The following is a 25,342-nucleotide window of genomic DNA, read 5'->3' as shown; positions in this document are numbered from 1 at the left end:
AGTATGCAAAATTTCATTGAAATCGGTTCAGATTTAGATATAGCTCCCATATATATCCTTCGCCCGATATGAACTTATATGGCCCCAGAAGCCAGATTTTTGGCCGAATTTGGTTGAAATTTTGCACTAGGAGTACAATTAATAGTGCAGTTAAGTGTGCCAAATTTGATTAAAATCGGTTCTGATTTAGATATAGCTCCCATATATATCTTTCGCCCGATATGGACTAATATGGTCCTAAAAGCCAGAGTTTTGGCCCAATTTGTTTGAAATTTTGCACTAGGAGTACAATTAATAGTGCAGTTAAGTGTGCCAAATTTGATTGAAATCGGTTCAGATTTAGATATAGCTCCCATATATATCTTTCGCCCGATATGGACTAATATGGTCCTAAAAGCCAGAGTTTTGGCCCAATTTGGTTGAAATTTTGCACAGGGAGTAGATTTAGCATTCTAGCTATGCGTGCCAAATTTGATTGAAATCGGTTCAGATTTATATATAGCTCCCATATATAGCTTTCGCCCGATTTACACTCATATGACCACAGAGGCCAATTTTTAACTCCGATTTAGTTGAAATTTTGCATAGGGAGTATAATTAGCATTGTAGCTATCCGTGCCAAATTTGGTTGAAATCGGTTCAGATTTAGATATAACTCCCATATATATGTTTTTTCTGATTTCGACAAAAATGGTCAAAAGACCAACATTTTCCTTGTAAAATCGCCACTGCTGAGTCGAAAAGTTGTAAAAATGACTCTTATTTTCCTAAACTTCTAATACATATATATCGAGCGATAAATCATAAATAAACTTTTGCGAAGTTTTCTTAAAATTGCTGCAGATTTAAATGTTTCCCATATTATACCCTCCACCATAGGATGGGGGTATATTAACTTTGTCATTCCGTTTGTAACACATCGAAATATTGCTCTAAGACCCCATAAAGTATATATATTCTGGGTCGTGGTGAAATTCTGAGTCGATCTAAGCATGTCCGTCCGTCCGTCTGTCCGTCCGTCCGTCTGTCCGGCTGTCCGTCCGTCTGTGGAAATCACGCTAACTTCCGAACGAAACAAGCTATCGACTTGAAACTTGGCACAAGTAGTTGTTATTGATGTAGGTCGGATGGTATTGAAAATGGGCCATATCGGACCACGTTTACGTATAGCCCCCATATAAACCGATCCCCAAATTTGGCTTGCGGAGCCTTCCAGAGCAGCAAAATTCATCCGATCCGGTTGAAATTTGGTACGTGGTCTAAGTATACGGTCTCTAACAACCATGCAAAAATTTGTTCATATCGGTCCATAAATATATATAGCTCCCATATAAACCGATCCCCAGATTTGACCTCCGGAGCCTCTTGAAGGAGCAAACTTCATCCTACCCGATTGAAATTTGGTACGTGGTGTTAGTATATGGTCTCTAACAACCATGCAAAAATTGGTCCATATCGGTCCATAATTATATATAGCTCCCATATAAACCGATCCCCAGATTTGACCTCCGGAGCCTCTTGGAGGAGCAAAAGTCATCCGATGCGGTTGAAATTTGGTACATTTCGTTAGTATATGGCCTCTAATAGCCATGTAAAAATTGTCAAATTTTATTACTATAGAAAGTTTTGTCAAAATTTCATTTCTATAGAAAGTTTTGTAAAAAGTTTATTTCTATAGCAATGTTTGTCAACATTTTATTTCCATAGAAAATTTTGTCAACATTTTATTTCTATAGAAAATTTTGTAAAAAATTTATTTCTGTAGAAAATTTTGTCAACATTTTATTTCTATAGAACATTTTGTCAACATTTTATTTCTATAGAAAATTTTGTAAAAAATTTATTTCTGTAGAAAATTTTGTCAACATTTTATTTCTATAGAACATTTTGTCAACATTTTATTTCTATAGAAAATTTTGTCAACATTTTATTTCTATGGAAAATTTTGTCAAAACTTCCATAGAAAATTTTTTCAACATTGTATTTCTATAGAAAATTTTGTCAAGTTTTTATTTCTATAGAAAATGTTGTCAAAATTTTATTTCTATAGAAAATTTTGTTAAACTGAATTATATACGTATTTAATCGGCCTTTTTTTTATTTAATATATACCCCTTATGGACTAACTTACAATTTAGAAGACAGTGTTAAAAAGTTTTACGATACCTTGCCATCGGCAAGTGTTATCGCAACCCAAGTAATTCGATTGTGGATGACAGCCTTTAGTAGAAGTTCCTACGCAATCCATGGTGGAGGGTACATAAGATTCGGCCTGGCCGAACTTACGGCCGTATATACTTGTTATACCCACCACCATAGAATGGTGACGGGGGTATAATAAGTTTGTCATTCCGTTTGTAACACATCGAAATATCGATTTCCGACTATATAAAGTATATATATTATTGATCAGGGAGAAATTCTAAGACGATATAACGATGTCCGTCTGTCTGTCTGTCTGTCTGTCTGTTGTAATCACGCTACAGTCTTCAATAATGAAGCAATCGTGCTGAAATTTTGCACAAGCTCGTCTTTTGTCTGCAGGCAGGTCAAGTTCGAAGATGGGCTATATCGGTCCAGGTTTTGATATAGTCCCCATATAAACCGACCTCCCGATTTGGGGTCTTGGGCTTATAGAAATCGTAGTTTTTATCCAATTTGCCTGAAATTTGAAATCTGGAGGTATTTTATGACCATAAAGAGGTGTGCCAAAAATGGTGAGTATCGGTCCACGTTTTGGTATAGCCCCCATATAGACCGATCTCCCGATTTTACTTCTTGGGCTTATAGAAACCGCAGTTTTTATTCAATTTACCTGAAATTGGAAATCTAGAGGTATTGTAGGACCACAAATACGTGTGCCAAAAATTGTGAGTATCGGTCCATATTTTGGTATAGCCCCCATATAGACCGATCTCCCGATTTTACTTCTTGGGCTTATAGAAATCGCAGTTTTTATTAAATTTACCTGAAATTGGAAATATAGAGGTATTGTAGGATCACAAATACGTGTGCCAAAAATTGTGAGTATCGGTCCATATTTTGGTATAGCCCCCATATAGACCGATCTCCCGATTTGGGGTCTTGGGCTTCTAGAATCCGAAGTTTTTATCCTATTTGCCTGAAATTGGAAATCTAGAGGTATTTTCAGGTCACAAAGAGGTGTGCCGAAAATGGTGAGTATCGGTCCATATTTTAGTATAGCCCCCATAAGAACGATCTCCCGATTTAACTCCTTGGGTTTCTAGAAACCGTAGTTTTTATCTGATATGCCTGAAATTGTAAATATTCTGGTATTTTAGGCTCACAAAAACGTGTATCGGATTAAGTTTTTATCGGTCCATTTGGTAATGCCTCCATATAGACCGACTTCACTTCTTGAGGGTGTAGAAGGCGCACTGATCATGAAAATGGCTTGAAACTCAATGTAAAATTTCCAGATTTTACTTCTACAGATTTAAGATTTCAAATCAAGACGTTATTTTATAATTTTCTTGCACACTTAAAAGAGATGTTAATGATTCCTCTAAAACTCAAACAAAAATGGTTCTTATAAATCCAGAATCTGATATAGTCTTCATAGGTGAAATCTTTAAATTTATCTTCGGGAAGTGTCCTCAAGCCCTCCTGAAATTTCAAAGGAAACCCTAATATTTGGTTCATGGTGGTGGGTATTTAAGATTCGGCCCGGCCGAACTTACTGCTGTATATACTTGTTTTTTTACTAACATTGTGTTCCACCCTAGTGCATTAGCCGACTTAAATTTTGAGTTTATAGATTTTGTAGAAGTCTATCAAATTCTGTCCAGATCGAGTGATATTAAATGTATGTATTTAGGACAAACCTTTATATATAGCCCCCAACACATTTAACGGATGTGATATGGTATCGAAAATTTAGATCTACAAAGTGGTGCAGGGTATAATATAGTCGGCCCCGCCCGACTTTAGACTTTCCTTACTTGTTATTTTTAAATTTCAAAAGAAACAAATGCCGACAAATCCATCTCCCGCTGGCTCTGTGGTATTCCAGTCCATTCCCAGCGAAGCCGGTCTTGATGTGATCGATATATTTTGTGGTGCCAACCGATTAAAATCCCAAGATTTTGGTGGTCATTATGCTGGAAGCGTATAAGGCAGTGTAATGGTGCTTAGTCTCGTTGGAATGTCCATGGTCTGCCGGTGAAATATTTGTCAGCAAAGGCTACAATATTGTCTTCAACACATTTCCCGATAATATTCCGCATTAATTTTAACCCAACCCTCGGCCCTCATCATTAACACTAGCGAGGCTTAGTTATAGTAGCGAATCGAATATGTAACTTTTTACAAAACTGCTCAATTTAGAATGACATACCATCGGATAAAACGGAATTCGGTAATTGGCCACCTTTAAAGCAACTTCTTGGCTCTTTCCAGTCTTAACTTTCTTTGTGCACCGATGAGCTCTTGTACTTTTTGCAACCTAAATGGCTTACGTCTAAGACCAATTTTAATATGTGTTGCAGCCTCACTTGCGTTATGTTCAATTCACGAGCTAGTTTTCTACCGTTACGGCATGGACTTTGGATCATTTCTGGAAAAATATTATTTATACTTTTTCGGTGTTGTGTAATGTTAACTGGGAAAGCAATTAGCCAATTCCTTAACTCAAAGTAAATTCTTCCTTTAAAACCAGTAGTTCAGGGTAAACAAAGAAAAAACAATAAATAAATAAAATACAATGATAAAATTATTTTTAGTCTCAAATTGTTGTTTGTTATATAGTAAAACAAATTTTATAGATAGTTAAATATAATTATTTTAATATTTATAGATTAATTTAGAAAATGGCAAATCCAAGAAAGTGTGTGTCTCAAACGAAAATAGAAATTGCTACGTAAAAAAAAATCGACAAAACTTATTAGTAACAAAAAAATATATTTGTATCATCTATATATTGAAATCGATTCAATATTAATTATATTAAAGTATTTGCTAAAGGCAATCTAGTAAAATCTGCTTGGGTCTCTAGAACGCGAAATGTGTGGAATTTATTTAGTTTAATATTCATTTATGTTTCCTCATTTTGATTTATGATTTTCCGTTTTGTTTCGCTTTAAATGTAGCTTTTTGTTATTAAATTCCAATAAAATCACAATACTATTTTCATATCTTCATTTCTATAATTATATGCAAATTAATGAAATTTTTGATTTCATTAATAATATGCAATAAAATTTTTTTTTCTATTTGTAGTCAATGTATTCTACTAGAAAATAATAGTAGCAAAAATTTACCATAAATATTTAACTACATAAATATATGTCTATTTCTTTTTTTTTTAATTTCTCTTTTCATTTTTGAAATTGTATTTTTTTGTGTGGAAAACAAAACGAACAAAAATAATCGAAATTATTGCTAAAATAAATTGAAAACCCAAAAAACACAAACTGAAAATCTGAAATAAATCCATCCTCATAAATGAGCAGATTCATGACACAATTCCCACAATTAGGGCCCGAAGTAGATCTAAGAACTCTTAGGGCCATCCGTGTGCTAAGGCCCTTAAAATTAGTCTCTGGAATTCCTAGTGAGTAGTTAATTAGTATATATAAAATAATAATTGTGTTTTATTTTAAAATAGATAAATCTATATGTAGTTTTAATTAAAAAGAATAGAAGTTTTTTTGAGTTGTATTAAAAAATGTATTAAAAATTTGTTTTTCTGTTTTTTAAAATAATTTTTATGAAAAAAAAAAAATTGGAAATTAGCTGTTCCTTAGAAAATAAAAAAAAAAATAGAAATTATTACATATCATTTTATTTATTTTTTTGTAGATGACTATGTAAAGGAATGTTTAGATTTTTTCTTAATTTTTAGTTTTAATAAATATTTAGAAAATCTATTTTTATTTATTTGGTAGATAAAAAAATATATATATATTTATATATATAGAAATTATAAATTGATGCTTATTTTATTATCACTATTATTTAATATTAGAATATATATTGTTTAGCAAAAAAAAAAAAATATAGTTAATATAAAAAAAAAATATTTTTATTATTAAAATTTTTATCATAAAACTATAATAAAAAACAATTTTTTAATATATTTTAAAAATAATATAACATTCCTTCATAGATTTATGATATATCTTTTTTTTTTCTTCATTAATTATTTCTCTTTTCCCCACACAGGTTTACAAGTAGTTTTAAAGTCCATAATAAAAGCAATGGCACCGTTGCTGCAAATCGGTCTCTTGGTGTTGTTTGCCATCGTTATATTTGCCATCATTGGACTCGAGTTCTATTCGGGTGCTTTACATAAGACTTGTTATAGTTTAGAAGATCCAAGTATTTATCGTCCAATAATTTCATCAAACCAAAAAACTCAATTTTTAATAAGTTTAAAATTTAAGTCCACAAAACCGAAGAAGAAGAACAAGTTAATCAAAAATTTTCCTTAGATTCCATGCCAAGGGAAATTTTTGTGTGGCCTCTTCTGGTTACAAAGGCCAAAGGAATATAAAAAAATCTCAATATTCTTCACTTTTTGTTTTTTTTTTTTGTTTTATTTTACTTCAATTCCAGATAAGCCTGTTAAAGAAGGTGAATCAGAAACACCGTGTACTTCGGATAATGGCACAGAAAAATCAGGTGGTTCATATGTATGTAATGATACGACGAGTATGTGTTTGGAAAAATGGGATGGACCAAATTCTGGCATTACCAGTTTTGACAATATCGGTTTTGCCATGTTGACTGTATTCCAATGTATCACTATGGAAGGCTGGACAGCAATACTGTATTGGGTAAATGACTTTTTGAACAAATAACAAAAAAAAAAAAAACTCCCCCTTATAATATCTCCACAACATATAAGAGTTTTACAATTCGTCATCTGTCCTTTACTATCACTTCGCTATGTAAAAAAAGTTATGTAAAAAAATAAGCTTGTTAATTAATTATCCTTCCTTCAATTCATACATTATCCCAAGAAATTTGATAAAATTTCTTATACATTGTAAAGGCTTTTCTTAAGCTTTTCCAAAGCTTATACATGAAAGCTTTCTCCTATGCCCGAATTTCATACATCATTTAGTATACACTGTGAGAAGCTGAAATATAATTAGGCTAGCAATAAAATCGCGTTGTAGTTTGGCCTTCTATTCATTAAATTCACTAAGCCTCGACTGCAAATTCTAAACATATTGAAACAGTAAGCTTTTGCTTAAAAATAATTATACTTTTAAACTAAAAGATATAAATTAATATAAATATATTATTTTTTCAAATATACGGATCTCACATACTCATAATTGCTACAAACCATTTGTATTGAAAATTAAAATTGGTCACACAGAAACAGGGTATAAATTTTGTATAGCCTATAAATAAATTCAATGCAAACAACACTAGAAAAAAAAATTAACAAAATTTTTGGATATAAATAAAATGTTGACAAAATTTCTATAGCAATAAAATTTTGACATTTTCTATAGAAATAAAATTTTGACAACATTTTCTACAGAAATAAAATTTTGACAACATTTTGTAGAAATTGACAAAATTTACTATGGAAATAAAATTTTTGAAAAAATTTACTATGGAAATAAAATTTTTGACAAAATTGCAAAATTTTATATCTATAAAATTTTGACGAAATTTTCTATAGAAATAAAATTTTAACAAAATTTTCTATAGAAATAAAATTTTGATAAAATTTTCTATAAACTAAAATTGTGACAAAATTTCTATACCTAACAAATTTTGACAAAATTTTCTACAAAAATAAAATGTTGACAAAATTTTCTGTAAAAGTAGAATTTTGACAAAATTTTCTATAGAAATAAAATTTTTGCTAAATTTTCTATTGAAATAAAATTTTGACAAAATTTCTTATAGAAATACAATTTTGACAAAATTTTCTATAGAAATAAAATTTTGACAACATTTTCTATAGAAATAAAATTTTGACAAAATTTTCTATAGAAATAAAATTTTGATAAAATTTTCTGTAGAATTAGAATTTAGACAAAATTTTCTATAAAAATAAAATTTTGATAAAATTTTCTATAAAATAAAATTGTGACAAATTTTCTATACCAAACAAATTTTTACAAAATTTTCTATAGAAATAAAATTTCGAGAAAACTTTCTATCGGAATAAAATTTTGACAAAACTTTCTATAGAAATAAAGTTTTGATAAAACGTTCTACAGGAATTTTATTAAATTTTCTACAGAAACAAAATTTTGACAAATTATCCCTAGAAATAAAATTTTGACAAAATTTTCTATAGAAATAAAATTGTGAAAAAATTTTCTATACAAATAAATATTTGACAAAATTTTCTACAGAAACAAAATTTTAACGAAATTTTCTTTGGAAATAAAATTTTGACAAATTTTCTATAGAAATAAAATTTTACCAAATTTGCTATAGACATACAATTTTAATAAGATTTTAATATAGAAATACAATTTTGACCCAAAAAAATAAAATTTTCATAAAATTTTCTATAGAAACAAAATTGTAACGAACATTTTCTATAGAAATAAAATTTTAACAAAATTTTCTATAGAAATAAAATTTTGATAAAGTTTTCTTTCTATAGATAACATGAAGTTTTATTTCTATAGAAATAAAATTTTGATAAAATTTTTTTAAAAAAAATCCAAAACTTCTGAAATAAAATTTTGACAAAATTTCTATGGAAATAAAATTTTTGTCAAATTGCTATAGACATAAAATTTTGACAAAATTTTCTATAGAAATAAAATTTTGACAAAATTTACTATGGACACAACATTTTTGTCAAATTTGCTATAGACATAAAATTTTGAGAAAATTTTCTATAGAAATAAAATTTTGATAAAATTTTTATAAAATAAAATTGTGACAAAATTCCTATACCAAACAAAATTAACAAAAGTTTTGGATATAAATAAAATTTTGACAAAATTTCTATAGCAATAACATTTTGACAATATTTTTTAGAAAAAATATTTCCAAGACTTCTGAAATAAAATTTTGACAAAATTTACTATAGAAATCAAATTTTTGCCAAATTTGCTATAGACATAAAATTTTGACAAAATTTTCTATAGAAATAATATTTGGACAAAATTTTCTAAAGAAATAATATTTGGACAAAATTTCTATAGAAATAAAATATTTACAAAATTTCTATATACATAAAATTTTAACAAAATTTTCTATAGAAACAAAATTGTGACAACATTTTTGGATAGAAAAAAAATTTTGACTTAATTTTCTATAGAAGTAAAATTTTCAAAAGAAGTAAAATTTTGACTAAATTTTCTATAAAAATAAAATTTTGACAAATTTTGCTATAGAAATAAAATATTTACAAAATTTCTATAGAAATAAAATTTTAACAAAATTTTCTATATTTTGACAAAATTTTCTATATTTTGACAAAATTTTCTATAGAAATAAAAATTTGACAAAATTTTCTATAGAAATAAAATTTTGGCAAATTTTGCTATAGAAATAAAATATTTACAAAATTTCTATAGAAATAAAATTTAACAAAATTCTCTATAGAAACAAAATTGTGACAAAATTTTCTATAGAAATAAAATTTTGACAAAGTTTTCTATAGAAACAAAATTTGTTGTTTTTTTTATTTCAGCTTAAAACCATGCATTGACTAAACTACAAGTGTAGCTTAACCAACAGAGGAAAATAATGTTTGTCAAATTTATTATTTTCCTCTGTTGGTTAAGCTACACTTGTAGTTTAGTCAATGCATGGTTTTAAGCAAAAATCAAAAAACAGCAACAATTATTAAAAGAAAAAACCAAAAATAACAAAACAAAACGAATGAAACAAAATTTTGACAAACTTATCCGTAGAAATAAAATTTTGACAAAACTTTCTATAGAAATAAAATGTTGACAAAATTTTCTATCGAAAAAAACCAACAATAACAAAACAAAACGAATGAAACAAATTTTTGACAAAATTATGCCTAGAAATAAAATTTTAACAAAATTTTCTATAGAAACAAAATTTTGACAAAATTTTCTATCGAAATAAAATTTGACTAAATTTTTTATAGAAAAAAAATTTTGACAAAATTATCGCTAGAAATAAAATTTTGATAAAATTTTCGATAGAAATAAAATTTTGACAAAATTTTCTATAAAAATAAAATTTTGGCAAAATTTTCTATAGAAATAAAATTTTGAGAAAATTTTCTATAGAAATAAAATTTTGATAAGATTTTCGATAGAAATAAAATTTTGACAACATTTTCTATAGAAGTAAAATTTTGACTAAATTTACTATAGAAATAAAATTTTGACAAAATTATCCCTAGAAATAGTTTTGACAAAATTTTCTATCGAAATAAAATTTTTACAAAATTTTTTATAGAAATAAAATTTTGACAAAATATCCCTAAAAATAAAATCTTGACAAAATTTTCTATAGAAATAAAATGTTGACAAAATTTTCTGTAGAAATAAAATTGTGACAAAATTTTCTATAGAAATAAATATTTGACAAAATTTTCTGTGGAAACAAAATTTTAGTAAAATTTTCTATGAAAATAAAATTTTGACAAATTTTCTATAGAAATACAATTTTCTATAGAAATAAAATTAAAAAAAAAAATCTATAGAAATAAAATTTTGACAAAAAAAAAAGAAATTTTCTTAAAATTTTCTATAGAAACAAATTTTGACGAACATTTTCTATAGAAATAAAATTTTAACAAAAATTTCTATAGAAATATAATTTTGGTAAAAATTTTTACAGGAATAAGATTTTGATACAATTTTCTAAAGAAATAAAATTTTGATAAAAATTTCGTTAGAAATAAAATTGTGACAAAATGTTTGGATAGAAATAAAATTTTGACAAAAATTTCTGTATAAATAAAATTGTGACAGAATTTTCTATAAAAGTAAAATTTCGATAGAATTTTCTAAAAAATTAAGTTTTAACAAAATGTTCTATAGAAATAAAATTTTGATTAAATTCTCTATAGAAATAAAATTTTGACTAAATTTTCTACAGAAATAAAATTTTGACTAAATTTTCTATAGAAATAAAATTTTGACAAAATTTTCTATAGAAATAATCCACTACCATCTGCGGCAATTGACTTCTGTTGGTCAATCGAAGGTGTACATTTTCAGTTGACATCTTTGGCAAGTAAAGCCGATCATGTCAATTGTTCACAAGGTGCTCAATTTTGAATGGTTTCTCATCGAATAAAACCAAAATTCATTAACTTGCCACTTTCATTCAATCGATTCAACTCCTTGCCTATTTCCCATCTATCTTTTTTATGCATCGGTGAGCTCTTTCACTGTTAGGTTAGGTTAGGTGGCAGCCCGATGTATCAGGTTCACTTAGACTATTCAGTCCATTGTGGTACCACATTGGTGCTCTTCTCTATTATCACTGAGTGCTGCCCGATTCCATGTTAAGCTCAATGACAAGGGACCTCCTTTTTTTATAGCCGAGACCGAACGGCGTTCCACATTGCAGTGAAACCACTTAGAGAAGCTTTGAAACCCTCAGAAATGTCACCAGCATTACTGAGGTGGGATAATCCACCGCTGAAAAACTTTTTGGTGTTCGGTCGAAGCAGGAATCGAACCCACGACCTTGTGTATGCAAGGCGGACACGCTAACCTCTTTCACTGTTGAGAACTTCAATAGCTTTCGTCCAAGCTCATGTGTGTTGCATCCGTTCTCGCGATATGTTAAGTTCACGAACAAAGTTTCTACATCTGCGGCTGGAATTTCGATCAAATCTGGTCTTCATTTTCGGTTACTGTTTTTTTCGTTAACACTTTTTCGATGCCATGCCACACTGCCAGTATCACAGTAACGATAAAGAGTACGAGAAACAAATGATTTATTCAAATTGAAATGCTGGAGTGCTCCAACAATAGCCACATGTAAATTTCCAGCCAAATATAAAGCAACACACTATCATGCTTGAATTCCATTACGAATAAATTTATTTATAAATGCGATAGATTAAAATGCTTTTATAAACTTGTAAACAATAAAATAATCTATCACTGGAATAAATCTGTCAGCTGTTTAGAAATTATAGCAACCAGAAGTTGGTTTCAATACCCATCAGCTGCTCTCTAAATAGGTCTGTTTGTGCACTTTTACTGTAAAAACTTGAAAAATTTAGATGAGTTTTACTCGCTTTGTTATAATTTGCAGAAATGTCCGCAAACGCCTTCCAGTGTCAGTTTACAATGAACTAATTAGCAGCATTTAAACCAATTAAAAAAATAAACATATTCATATTTTTACTACGCCTCTAATTTACTTCTTCTAATTATATGCTACTTCTTGCAAATTGTTGCTTAACAAACCCAGCAAAATCTTGCAACTTCTCTATTTCTCAAATGTGAAGTATGATCTCTCAATGGCTCTCTTTTGTTGGCTGTTTGGTGCAAACGAACAACTTCCAGTTTGTGATAATTAATGAGCTAATGATTTATTTATGATTTATTTGGATTTCATACGATTCTCTTTGTAAATAATAAACACTTTCTTCGACACCACCGCAAAAAATTGTGCAAGTACTTTTCCCGGCCTATAAACTAGTACTAGTATCATGTTTTCGCAAGAAAAACTGTTATACTCTATATAAACAGCATCACGAACAAACTGGATATTACATTCTTAATGAATTGACATCCAAATAATATTTTTTTAACAATACATTATTAGTGTCCTGGTGGCAGTTTAGATATGATGAAAATGTAAACATAGATCTTGAACGTGGAAAAAACCTAAAATCCATTTTACATATTACATTTACAGATATATAGTATATAAAATTACGAATTTTATTAGCATTTTTGACCTATATAAAATCAAACTTTTAGCTTCTCAGTGTATGCAAATGATGTTCTTCGTATTACAACTTCACATTATCCGTCTGTAGCAATATGCAATTACACAATTTCTTTATAATGGGCTCAATGTATTATACTCAACTACTATTATTCGTCTCTCACTCTCTCCCGTAATACATAATCTCTTTGTAATGGGCTCAATGTATAATAATCAACAACAGTTATTCGTCTCTGTCGTTTCTTAACCACCAACAAACCTCAAAAACAAACATCATTTCTATTCAATCAATGAAAATATTATCTCTCTCTTATATTTATCTCTCTCTTTATCTGTCTTCAATTGTGGTAAAATCGAGAAAAATAGATCAATAGAAATTCTCTTGCTATTGATCAGTTTTTCCTTTCCATACTAACTGAGAATAATTTTGTACGTATGATTTAAATTTAACGTCTGTTTTGAAATTGTGTGCCTTTATTGAACGTACAATATGAATGTAAATCTTTGTCCCAACCCCCAAAAAATATGTAAAGAGTAAAAAAGCTGAGTTTTTAGATTTTAGGATGGAAAATAAATGTCTCTTTAAACGCGAGAGTGTGTATATGTGTGCATAATAATTTACCTAATACAGAATTGCCTATCGTTTATCGGTAGTAAATCATATCTATTGAAGTGTTCAATACGCTTCATATATATTTTAAGATTTTAGATCACTTATTTTTATATATAAGTGTAAGAAAAAAAATTCTCCTTGATGCATTTTCTGAGAAGAAATGAATTTTGATAATAAATTTTTACTAACAAAAAAATTATATATATAATATAATAAAATAAAATAATTTTAATTGGTTACACAATATTTTAGAAATTATAACATTATTGTTAAGAACAGTATATTATAATTTATATAGTATATTATAATTCAGTATATTGTAATTCGAAACTTAAGAATATGAAACGAAGTCTTAAATGTCTGCAAAAAAAAAAAAAAAAAAAAAAACAAATAGGTATTAGGGTATTTTTTCCTTGGATATTCAGGAAAAAAAGCGTCCCCAAAAAATAAAAGACGATCATTTTACCTATCTAGCGCACTCGAATTTTAATTTCTCCTTCTTCATGTGAAATTTCGTTATAACTACAGAGCTAAACTAACTCCACACTGTATCAGAGTATTACTCCGACTAACATATTTTAGTCGATCAATCAATATACACTCCCCAAAAATAAAACTGAAAAATGCTTCAAGTTTATTTCCTGCCAAAAATAATTAATCTTTCCTCCAAACCTATTCAGTACTACGATTCTATAAAAAGTTCATAAATATCATGCACATAACATGTGAATAAAAATGTAAATTTAATTTTAAATTTAAGTATATTTGACCGACACCAAGTCGACATGTTTGCGTCAATTCAGCTAGCAAGTTGCCGTTACCGATAAAAAAAGGCTTTAATCACTGGTTTGTATGTGCTCACTATTAAGTATTAACACGATTTTCCTTCAAACGTATCTGAAATCTCATATTGGAATCCCTATCATTTGTAACATCGAAGTAGTTATAAATGAGATGATAATTGATGTGAGAGTAGGTTTTCTTTTTGTTTGTTCTTTGAGAGAAGGTAGCCAAAACCAACAGATGTTTCTAATATTAACAACTGTTAATTGTTTTTAATATTAATAAAATATCTTTAAAAATTGTGAATATCCGTTATCTATACTTTTTTACAGTCAGCTGTTTGCAATACATCATAACAGGTTGGCTGATAAGTCGCCGGTCTAACAAAGAAAAACACATTTTTTTTGTCAAAATTCGTTTTTATTATTCAACATAGTTCCCTTCAAGAGCGATACAACGATTATAACGACCTTCCAATTTTTTGATACCATTTTGGTAGTACTCCTTCGGTTTTGCCTCAAAATAGGCCTCAGTTTCGGCGATCACCTCTTCATTGCAGCCAAATTTTTTCCCTGCGAGCATCCTTTTGAGGTCTGAGAACAAGAAAAAGTCGCTGGGGGCCAGATCTGGAGAATACGGTGGGTGGGGAAGCAATTCGAAAACCAATTCATGAATTTTTGCCATCGTTCTCAATGACTTGTGGCACGGTGCGTTGTCTTGGTGGAACAACACTTTTTTCTTCTTCATATGGGGCCGTTTTGCCGCGATTTCGACCTTCAAACGCTCCAATAACGCCATATAATAGTCACTGTTGATGGTTTTTCCCTTCTCAAGATAATCGATAAAAATTATTCGATGCGCATCCCAAAGAACAGAGGCCATTACTTTGCCAGCGGACTTTTGAGTCTTTCCACGATTCGGAGACGGTTCACCGGTCGCTGTCCACTCAGCCGACTGTCGATTGTACTCAGGAGTATAGTGATGGAGCCATGTTTCATCCATTGTCACATATCGACGGAAAAATTCTGGTGTATTACGAGTTAACAGCTGCAAACACCGCTAAGAATCATAAACACGTTGTTGTTTTTGGTCAAATGTGAGCTCGCGCGGCACCCATTTTGCACAGAGCTTCCGCATATCCAAATATTGATGGATGATATGACCAATACGTTCCTTTGATATCTTTAAGGCTTTGAGGCTATCTCGATCAACTTCATTTTACGGTCATTCAAAATCATTTCGTGGATTTTTTTGATGTTTTCGTCGATAACCACCTCTTTCGTGCGTCCACTGCGTTCACCGTCCACCACGCTTGAATTTTGCATACCAATCAATTATTGTTGATTTCCCTGGCGCAGAGTCCGGAAACTCATTATCAAGCCAAGTTTTTGCTTCCACCATATTTTTTCCCTTCAGAAAACAGTATTTTATCAAAACACGAAATTCCTTTTTTTCCATTTTTTTCACAATAACAAAAGTTGCTTCACAAACGACGCTCTATCTCACAAACTAATTGACTTACAGACGTCAAATTTTGACACGAATCATTTGAAGGTTGGTACTATAAACAAATAATACGCATTTAATAGTAGCGACGCCATCTATGTGTCAGACCGGGGACATATCAGCCAAATTGTTATTTGTTCACATGTGGCAGTTGTTTCTCTCTCTCCCTACAAAAGATCCAATATTGAAATATATATTAAAGGTCTACGCAAATCTCCATTTTACGGATGTACATCAAAAATTACAACAACCGGACATATAATTGGTATTAATTACCTACGAATCTAAATTGCAAACAATTCATTTTTGAATGTAAAGTGCATCAAGGATAGAATTTTGAAAAACAAAAATATTTTTCTGTTGTAGTTGATCATCAAAAATACATTACTCATTTTGTAGATGAAAAACTAATCATTCTGAAATTGGTAAATTATTTAAATAAAAAACATAATTATTTCGAATTCAAAATTGCATCATTTTCTACACTCAGCGCACACAAAATAAATTCGTTTTGTTCTACTAATATTAGTATAAAGAAAAAATTAAATGCAAATTAATTCAAAAAAAAAAAATCTTTTTTGTTTCGGTTAATTGCAAATTTGACATAAAATTGAGATATAATTCAATTTGATCATTGAATTTAAGTTTTACCACAATTTGTAATTTTCCACCTTCTCCTCTTCCACCCTGTCAACACCTTAACACTCAGCCTCTTTGTAAGACACTCACTCACACAAACACTCTATTCTAACCACCCCACCCCAAAAAAAGAGACACCAAAGAAACAATACTGGCAAATTTTTGTATTTTGTTGCTAGAACAAAAAAATTAATTTCGATCTTAGATTTCATTATCAATTCACTTCACATGTTAATTGAGCTTTCATTTGCAAAATCAAAAAAAGTCATGTAATTTTGCTACGATACATTGGTTAAAATAAAAGTGTTCAAGAAATTCCAAATACTCCGGGATTTCTGTTAATTCTCATATGTATCTCTTAGTGTAAAATATTTTTATTCCATGAGATTCTATAATGCTTACTCTCAGAGTAGTTTTCTCTTTTTGCACAATGCAACACTTTACCCCAATATATCTCTGGTGTTTACTCTTTTATTTGAGTAATGCTTTAAACACAGTGGTTATTGTGATTCAAAGTGTTGGTATTTTAAGATGAATGGCTTACGGAGGGCATTATAGAATTTCTTTTGTCTATAAAAGTTGTTTTCACCCCTTAATACATATATATGTGTGTGTGTGTCTATAAAAGTGTCGTGTTATAAATTATCATGGTATTAATATTCTTGTTCTTCTTCTTCATATTTTTTGTGGTCATCTTTTGTTTGCTTGGGTCGATGGATGGATGGATGTTTCTTTACAGACCAACGATGCTTTAGGTTCAACATTTAATTGGATATACTTCGTGCCTCTTATAGTTATAGGCTCATTTTTTATGCTCAACTTAGTTCTTGGTGTTCTTAGCGGGTAAGTTGGCAATAAACTTAATAAATTTTTATAACAAAAATTATGTTTTTTTTTTTAAATAAAATTTTTTTTTTATTAATTTTATTTAAATGTACACTTGGTTCTCTTTTATTATATTTTCTTAACAACTTAAACGTTTTTGTATGTGTATAAATTCAATTTTCTTTTGTATTGCAATTATTTTTTTTTTCAAGTGAATTTTCCAATGAACGTAATCGCGTCGAACGTCGCATGGAATTTCAGAAATGTCGTTTCAAAACCATGTTTCAAACGGCCATGGTCTCATACCTTGATTGGATAACACAAGCAGGTTTATATAAACAATTCTCTCTTCAAAAAAACAACAACAACTACCAAACAAAAAAATGCAACAACAACAAAAGAAACAATAAAACATCCATTCTTATTCAGATACAATTCCAATTTTTTTTTGGTTATTTAGTAACCAGAAAATACAACTGCAACCAATACCAAACTTTAAGCTAATGTCCATTCCCCAGCCCCTAAAGAAAATTCAAATGTGTCATTACCCCTCTGCCTACCCATGCGTAAATCAAATAATCCAAAGACATGTGTTTCAACTGAAATAAACAAACACTTGCTATAAATATCAAACAAATGTTTATCCATATGTCTCCATTATCCAACAACAGATTACGTCCCAATCCTACCTTAAAAATATAGATAGATAGTCCAACCCTTATGAAAAATAATTATTGCTGCTATATATTACACTCGAAAAAATGTGATTTCTTTAAGATTTCAAATGTTTTTTTCTTCTTTTTTTTAACAAATTGTAAGACTACGCCAAAGTAAAATTTGTGTTAAATATTCCCATGCCAATGCTAGGAATTAGGTTAGGTTGAAAACAGAATCCATATTTCCTTGTCTCAAGTTGGCTGACGCACACATAAGCCAAAATTCGACTTTTCATATACAAATACTCCAATTTATTTCCACACTCTGCTGCCAATCTGCGACACGATCACCTTTATAGGATGGCTGATATGTAATGCAACATAACAGAGCTCTATATTTGTCCAAGAGCAAAAAATGTCGGAAATAACGGAAATTTTAGAATCAGGAAGTTCCCCAAGGTGGAGTGTTCTCTCCGCAAGCGTTTAAACATTAAAATTATTGATCTTTCCGGTTATTTAACTGCTCGAAATTTGAAGCTCTCCGCCACCAAGTCCTTCGATCCACCGTGGTGCCATGGATAGCATGCCCGCTTTGCATAGAAAGGGTCACGGGTTCAATCCCTGTTTCGATGAAACAATTTTTTTGCGGTGAGTTATCCACTCTCAGTAAATTTGGGAACATTTCCAAGTATTTCAAAGCTTCTCTAAGTGGTTTCACCGCAATGTGGACCGCCGTTCGGACTTGGCTATAAAAAGGAGGTCCCATGTCATTGAGAATGAGGCAGCACTCAGTGACTCAGTAAAAGAAGTTCACCACTGCGGTATCTTAATGTACTGAATAGTCTAAGTGAGTCTGCCTTTTAAGTCGTCTGCCCACGCCGTGCAATTTTTGATTAACTTCTCCGTAGAAACAAAGTCCCCAAATCGCATGCCGGCAGCAGTTAGAGTGCAAACTTTCCAATTGAACGGTCAGTGGTAAACTCTGCAGCGGCAGTGTGGATGCTTCCGTCAAGTGATGCGCAGTGGAATAACATACAGACCTGTCTCCGCATTATAACCCTGGGTCATTTTTATATTGAGACCAAGATCGTCCCCATGCGTAGACACAATATATTGGATGATTGTTTAAGAGCTAAAGGGTGATACGGTCAAAATTTGGTCACGGGAACACGCGTGTAAATCAGTGAAATCGTTTATTTAAAAAATCAAATTAAATTTCTTTTTCAAGTTCAATTAGTATAAAATTCAGCAAAAATATTCAGTTAGGCTTTCGCTTTTCCAAATCCGAATTGCCGGGCCTCACGCTTGACACCTGCCATCAGATTTTGTACAGCCACCTTGTCCACCTTCTTCGCCGCAGAAAGCCAGTTTGCCTTGAACCGCTGCTCGTCCTTAGCAGTTTTTTTGGTCTTCTTTAGGTTCCGCTTGACAATAGCCAGTATTTCTCAATTGGGCGGAGCTCTGGCGCGTTGGGAGGGTTCTTGTCCTTGGGAACCACCTGCACGTTGTTGGCGGCGTACCACTCCATGACCTTTTTACCGTAATGGCAAGATGCCAAATCCGGCCAAAACAGTACGGAGCAACCGTGTTTCTTCAGGAAAGGCAGCAGACGTTCTTTGCGGACTTTGACAGTTTTATGTGCTTGAAAATATCTGCTACCTTTCCCCTTCCTTTTGCCGTATAAAACTCCTGTCCCGGAAGCTGCTTGTAGTCGGCTTTGACGTAGGTTTCGTCGTCCATTACCACGCAGTCAAACTTCGTCAGCATCGTCGTGTACAGCCTCCGGGATCGCGCTTTGGACGTCGTATTTTGTTTATCATCGCGATTTGGAGTCACTACCTTCTTGTAGGTCGATAGTCCGGCTCGTTTTTTGGCTCGATGCACGGTTGTAGACGATACACCCAGCTTATTTGCGGCATCTCGGAGAGAGAGGTTAGGGTTTCGCTTGAAACTGCCGGCAACTCTCTTTGTCGTCTCAGCGGCTTCCGGTTTTCGATTTCAGAAAAATGCATGCAATCTTTATTTGAATCAATAGTACGTTCCCTATAATTTAATGTTTGAAGATTATTTTATGCAAAAGTTGACGGCGACTGCAGCTCAAATGGCCTATGCAATTAGTCCCATTTCGGCAAGCTCTTGCATTTTGGGCTAAAAAAGAACTGGATAGATCTCAAGGTTACGTTGCAATTCACATCATGTTTTAGGAAGTACGGCCTAATGATGCCACCAGCCAATAAACCGAACCAAACTGTGACTTTTCTGGATGCAATGGTAGCTTTCGCAATACTTCTGGCTTATCATCACTCCAACATCGATAATTCTGCTTATTTACGTACCCAGTGAGCCAAAAAAATATTTGGTCACACGTCAAGCAAGCGATGAACTTTCTAAAGACAGCGCGAACAGCTCAGATAACACCTAAAAAATCAACGATTATGTTGTCAAAGCCATATCTCCTGGGTTGTTATCGCAATTACCACCCAAACCAGGCAACCTTTGGCACGAACCGACAAAGCCAACACACAATGTACGAACGTAGTTCTGCGATATTTTGACCCATTCCTGGCGAAGCGCCGTTTTGAGTCTATCGACATTTTGATATATTTTTAGGTTTCCAAAATACCACAGGAGCAAATGTCCAACGGATTGAGATCCGGATTTGGTGGCCATTGTGCGATAGAAATGAAGCGACGAGCTTCCATTTTAAGCCATTCTTGGTTGGCGCGTGCTGAGTGCGATGCCGCTAAATCTTGTCACAATCTGCGGCCGAGATATTTGTTAGCCTAGTACTTCAATACTGTCGTTGGAACATTTTCCCCGTAACATTCGGCATTTACGGCATCGACGGTTATGGCGTACCATTGCCATCGGTGGCGTTGCAGATCTTTTTGGCAATTAAACCCGACCATTGCGATCATACAAAAAGTGGTCAATTTATAGTGGCTTCTAATCGGAAAAAAACCCACATTCCATAACTGGCCACTTTCTTTTTTGTGCATCGATGAGCTCTTGGACTTTTCGGAATTCCAATGGCTTTAGTTCAAGCTCATTTTTCAGTAAGTGTGGCATCCGTTTTTGTTTTGTCCATTTTTTGGACGCGATGCAACATTGCCAGTATTAACCGATAGCCACTTGTTCTGGTGACCAGCGATAATATTGTCATGCTTGAATTCTATGACGAATAGCTTTATTTCTGAATAAAATGCCTCAACTATTAGATGAGCGTATTAGAAATAATAGCAACCTGAAGTTGGTAACAATACATATCAGCCACCCTGTATGGAAGCTCCTATTAATACTACACACAAAGAAAATGTCATTAAAATTTAGCCAACGACATTCTTCCATTGATATAGCAAAATTTTTTTCATAAAAACCATGAACATTTTCTACTTTTTATGTTAACCTGATACCGAAACTGGCGATTAATGGCCAACGAAGATTAAGGAACTTGATTAACAAAGTCATTGAAAAGAAAACGCCCGATACGTGTACATAGCCTGGCTGTCCATGTTTCCGTTCGGGCGAGTGAACTTTTCCTCAATTTTTAGTACAGATCTGGCTGGGAATGATAATTCGATTTGGGTCCTTTATGCTACCTCTAATTTATACATACTATGAATCATTTCGTAGTTCAATCGGAAATCGAAATTTAAAAATTAAAAACGTTTGTTATAATAATGAATTTAATGTCACATTTCGTTCATATTACAAAGTGTATATTACACCTGTGCAACGAAACACAATTAGACAATAAAGTGAAAACACGTAATTTAATTAATTAAAATTAATTCGAATTAAATTATTTAAAAATAATTTAAGTAAAATAAATGCAATTTCAAAGATTAAATAAATTAAAAACAGCTTCAAGTGAAAACTCTCAAGTGAATTGCCACTTGCCACATATATAACATTTGATATCCCTATTTACCACATAATAAACTAATTTGAATCACATACCTTTGTTAATCCCTGTGTTTTTTTTCGAGTGTAATACAGCAGCTTACAGTTCTAGTATGTTAGTGTGTATGCTCTTAATGTTTAGTTTATAGTGTGTTTTTTTTTTATAATACCAGCTGAAAAATACGTTTGTATGATAACAAATATTTGATTTTGATCGTGATATGATTAATTAACTAATTGATTGATTGATGGATGATGATTAATATTGAAAAAAAAAGAGTAATGTTCATATGTTTTGCAATGTGTTGTTTTCTATTCTGAAATGCGGTTCACAGAATGTGAATGTGTACAGTAGAATACAGATCGTGGTAAAGATATCCTCCCAGATGAAAATACCTCCCTTTCCAAAAACCAAAACATTAGGAATGTATATGTTTCAGCAGATCGTCACAGTAAATGCACCGAATAAATATAGTGTCGTAATTTTTTAACAAATCAACCAACAACAACAACAACTAATACAGTTCTCTGTAATGCACTTTACCAATTTATTTAGTATTATACTAACTAATCTACCTACACTGTCAGGATGAATTCCCTCAATCAAAACCATCACAAACACTCATTTCAAAATCATCTATCATCGTCATGAACGGGGATGTTTACTATGAGAAATTTTTGTACTTGTCCGAATTAATTCCAAATATCTGCAAAGAATGGATTGAAAAAAACATAATTAAAATTTTTCTAACAATTCAACCGTAAAAAAAAGCTTGATTTAGCTACAAAATATCTAAAATATCACTGCTCCTACACGCATACAAATAATTCTTTCATACTAAACGAAATGTTGTAGAAACAAAAATCGTTAGTTTTCGCTGTAAAGAAGTTTTTTAAAAGAAAAGTATAGACTTTTTGTGATAAACTTTGACTTTTTTACAAGAAGTGAAAATAATTTATACCCTGTTCCTGTCTATCGAAAGAAAACTCATTCGAATGAAAGACAGTCACTCGAATTCGAATGAATTTGGGTTCTTCTATTTTTATACCCTGCGCCACACTGTGGAACAGGGTATTAACCCAGCAAAACAAAGCGTCGCCAAAAAGTAATGAAAATGTTCTTTTTGGATCCGGAAGTGGTACAAAACTAACATGGGCTTGTCATAGGACAGAAGCCCTCCATTTCAACAGCCGTTGCACTGAATTTGCATCACTTCTTTACACAGAAAATTATCACCAAAAAATTTCCAATTAAAAAGTTAATTGAAGTTGAAATTTTTTTCAATTAATTGTATAAATTAACTTTTTAATCATGATAGAAACTTTAAGTTAATTAAGTCAATGATTCAAAATTTTAAAATTTTTAATTAAAAAATTAATTGATACAATTAACTTTTTAATCAAATTCGGAAGACTAATTAGTTAAAAAAAGTGCTGATTTTTTTTGTAATTTTTAATTAAAAATGTATTTCAAACAATCATTTGTTAATCCAAATAAAAACTCTAAGCCAATTCAGAAAGTAATTAAAAATAGTTACCTTTTTGAATTAATAAATTAATTGAGTTTTGCAATCAACATCAATTAAATTTTTAAATGAATCAATTAAAAAATTAATTGAAATTTGCTAGAAAAAAATCAATTAATCTTTTAATCAAGATTTTTTTCTATGCCCAATTAATACTGTGATTGAGACTATCATTTTCGTGATTGAAGACATTTCAATTAAAAAATTAATTGGATCAATTAATTTGGTGATTGAATCAGAAAAAAAAATTTTGTGTGTAGGTGTGATCCCAATTCAATGTTTTGGATGTAAATTAAAAAATTCTATAATATTTCGTCAAATAAATAATTTTTATAATTTTTTATAATTTTTAATGGATTCTAACGCTTGCCACAAACATTTGACCTGAAATATTTTCAAAAATTCACATTTTTTTCAGATTGGATCTAGCATTTTTTTTCGACAAAATTTAAATGATTTGTACCATTTTATAAATTCTTACTCTGTTTTTAACCTAATTGAAACAAAAAAAGTTAAAATTACCCATTAAAAGTATGGAAAAAAACAAGTTAAAAAAGTTGAATTAAAAGAACTTCCTGCGCAGTTAAAATAAAGAACATCATTGGGAGAGCATCTTCTGTTTGCAACACCCAGATGGAGACGATATAGACACATGGTGTCTTTAGCAAAAATGCTCAGGGTGGGCTTCTGAGTCGATATAGCCATGTCCGTCTGTCTGTAAACACATTTTTGTGATCAAAGTCTAGGTCGCAGTTTTAGTCCAATCGACTTCAAATTTGGCACAAGTTTTTGTTTTGGGTCAGAATAGAACCCTACTAGGGGAAATCGGTTCAGATTTAGATATAGCTCCCGGGAGCCACCGTGGTGCAATTGTCAGCATGCCCGCCTTGCATACACAAGGTCGTGGGTTAGATTCCTGCTTCGACCGAACACCAAAAAATTTTCAACGGTGGATTATCCCACCTCAGTAATGCTGGTGACATTTCTGAGGGTTTCAAAGCTTCTCTAAGTGGTTTCACTGCAATGTGGAACGCCGTTCGGACTCGGCTATAAAAAGGAGGTTCCTTTTCATTGATTTTCATAGGTTGGGTGGCAGCCCGATGTATCTAGACCATTCAGTCCACTGTGATACCACATTGGGTGAACTTCTCTCTTATCACTGAGTGCTGCCCGATTCCATGTTAAGCTCAATGACAAGGGACCGCCTTTTTATAGCCGAGTCCGAACGGCGTTCCAAATTGCAGTGAAACCACTTAGAGAAGCTTTGAAACCCTCAGAAATGTCACCAGCATTACTGAGATGGGATAATCCACCGCTGAAAAACCTATCCCCAATCACACAAAAATTGGTCCATATCGGTTCGTAATTGTATATGGTTCCCTTATAATTTCAATTCGGCTCTCTAATTACCGCTCAAAATACCGGGTCAAGAACTGAATTATATACGTATTTAATTTTTTTTTGTCTAATTCTCGTATATACCACGTAGGGACTAACTTACAATTTAGAGGACGATGTTAAGAAGTTTTAAGATGGCAATGTCATCGGCAAGTATTACCACAACCCAAGTAATTCGATTGTGAATGACAGTCTTTAGTAGAAGTTTCCATGGTGGAGGGTACATAAGATTCGTCCTGGCCGAACATACGGCCGTACATACTTGTTTATGGACGTAAAATACTTTTATATTTTCAATTTCAGGCAAATCGGAAAAATATGTCGGATGTCTATATGCTCAAGACCTCTATTAGGAGGGTCGGATTGTATGGGGGCTGTATTAAAATCTGGGCAATTAGTTTATGCAAAATTTCCACATGATAGCTTCATTATTGAAGTCTGTAGCATTATCTTTATATCGTCTTTGAATTTCTCCCTGATCAAGAATATATAACAGGTTGGCTGATAAGTCCTCGGTATAACAAAGAAAAACACATTTTTTTGTCAAAATTCGTTTTTATTATTCAACATAGTTCCCTTCACGACCAATACAACGATTATAACGAACTTCCAATTTTTTGATACCATTTTGGTAGTACTCCTTC

At 31.4% G+C, this 25,342-nt stretch overlaps 1 protein-coding gene across 1 annotated transcript in view; it reads left to right on the top strand.

Annotated features, from left to right (window-relative positions):
- The window catches only part of cac (calcium voltage-gated channel subunit cacophony), a 289,864-nt gene that overhangs the window by 16,484 nt on the left and 248,038 nt on the right, over positions 1-25,342 (top strand). The window contains exons 3-6 of the mRNA XM_075299357.1: positions 5,472-5,572; positions 6,184-6,339; positions 6,577-6,797; positions 17,130-17,233. Of these exons, the coding sequence (XP_075155472.1) occupies positions 5,472-5,572; positions 6,184-6,339; positions 6,577-6,797; positions 17,130-17,233 (582 nt within the window). The remainder of the gene's footprint in view (positions 1-5,471; positions 5,573-6,183; positions 6,340-6,576; positions 6,798-17,129; positions 17,234-25,342) is intronic.

This window comes from Haematobia irritans, chromosome 3 (assembly GCF_050003625.1).
Source record: "Haematobia irritans isolate KBUSLIRL chromosome 3, ASM5000362v1, whole genome shotgun sequence".
In the NCBI taxonomy this organism is placed as follows: Eukaryota; Metazoa; Arthropoda; class Insecta; order Diptera; family Muscidae; genus Haematobia; species Haematobia irritans.
This window is presented reverse-complemented; position numbering and strand designations above follow the sequence as displayed.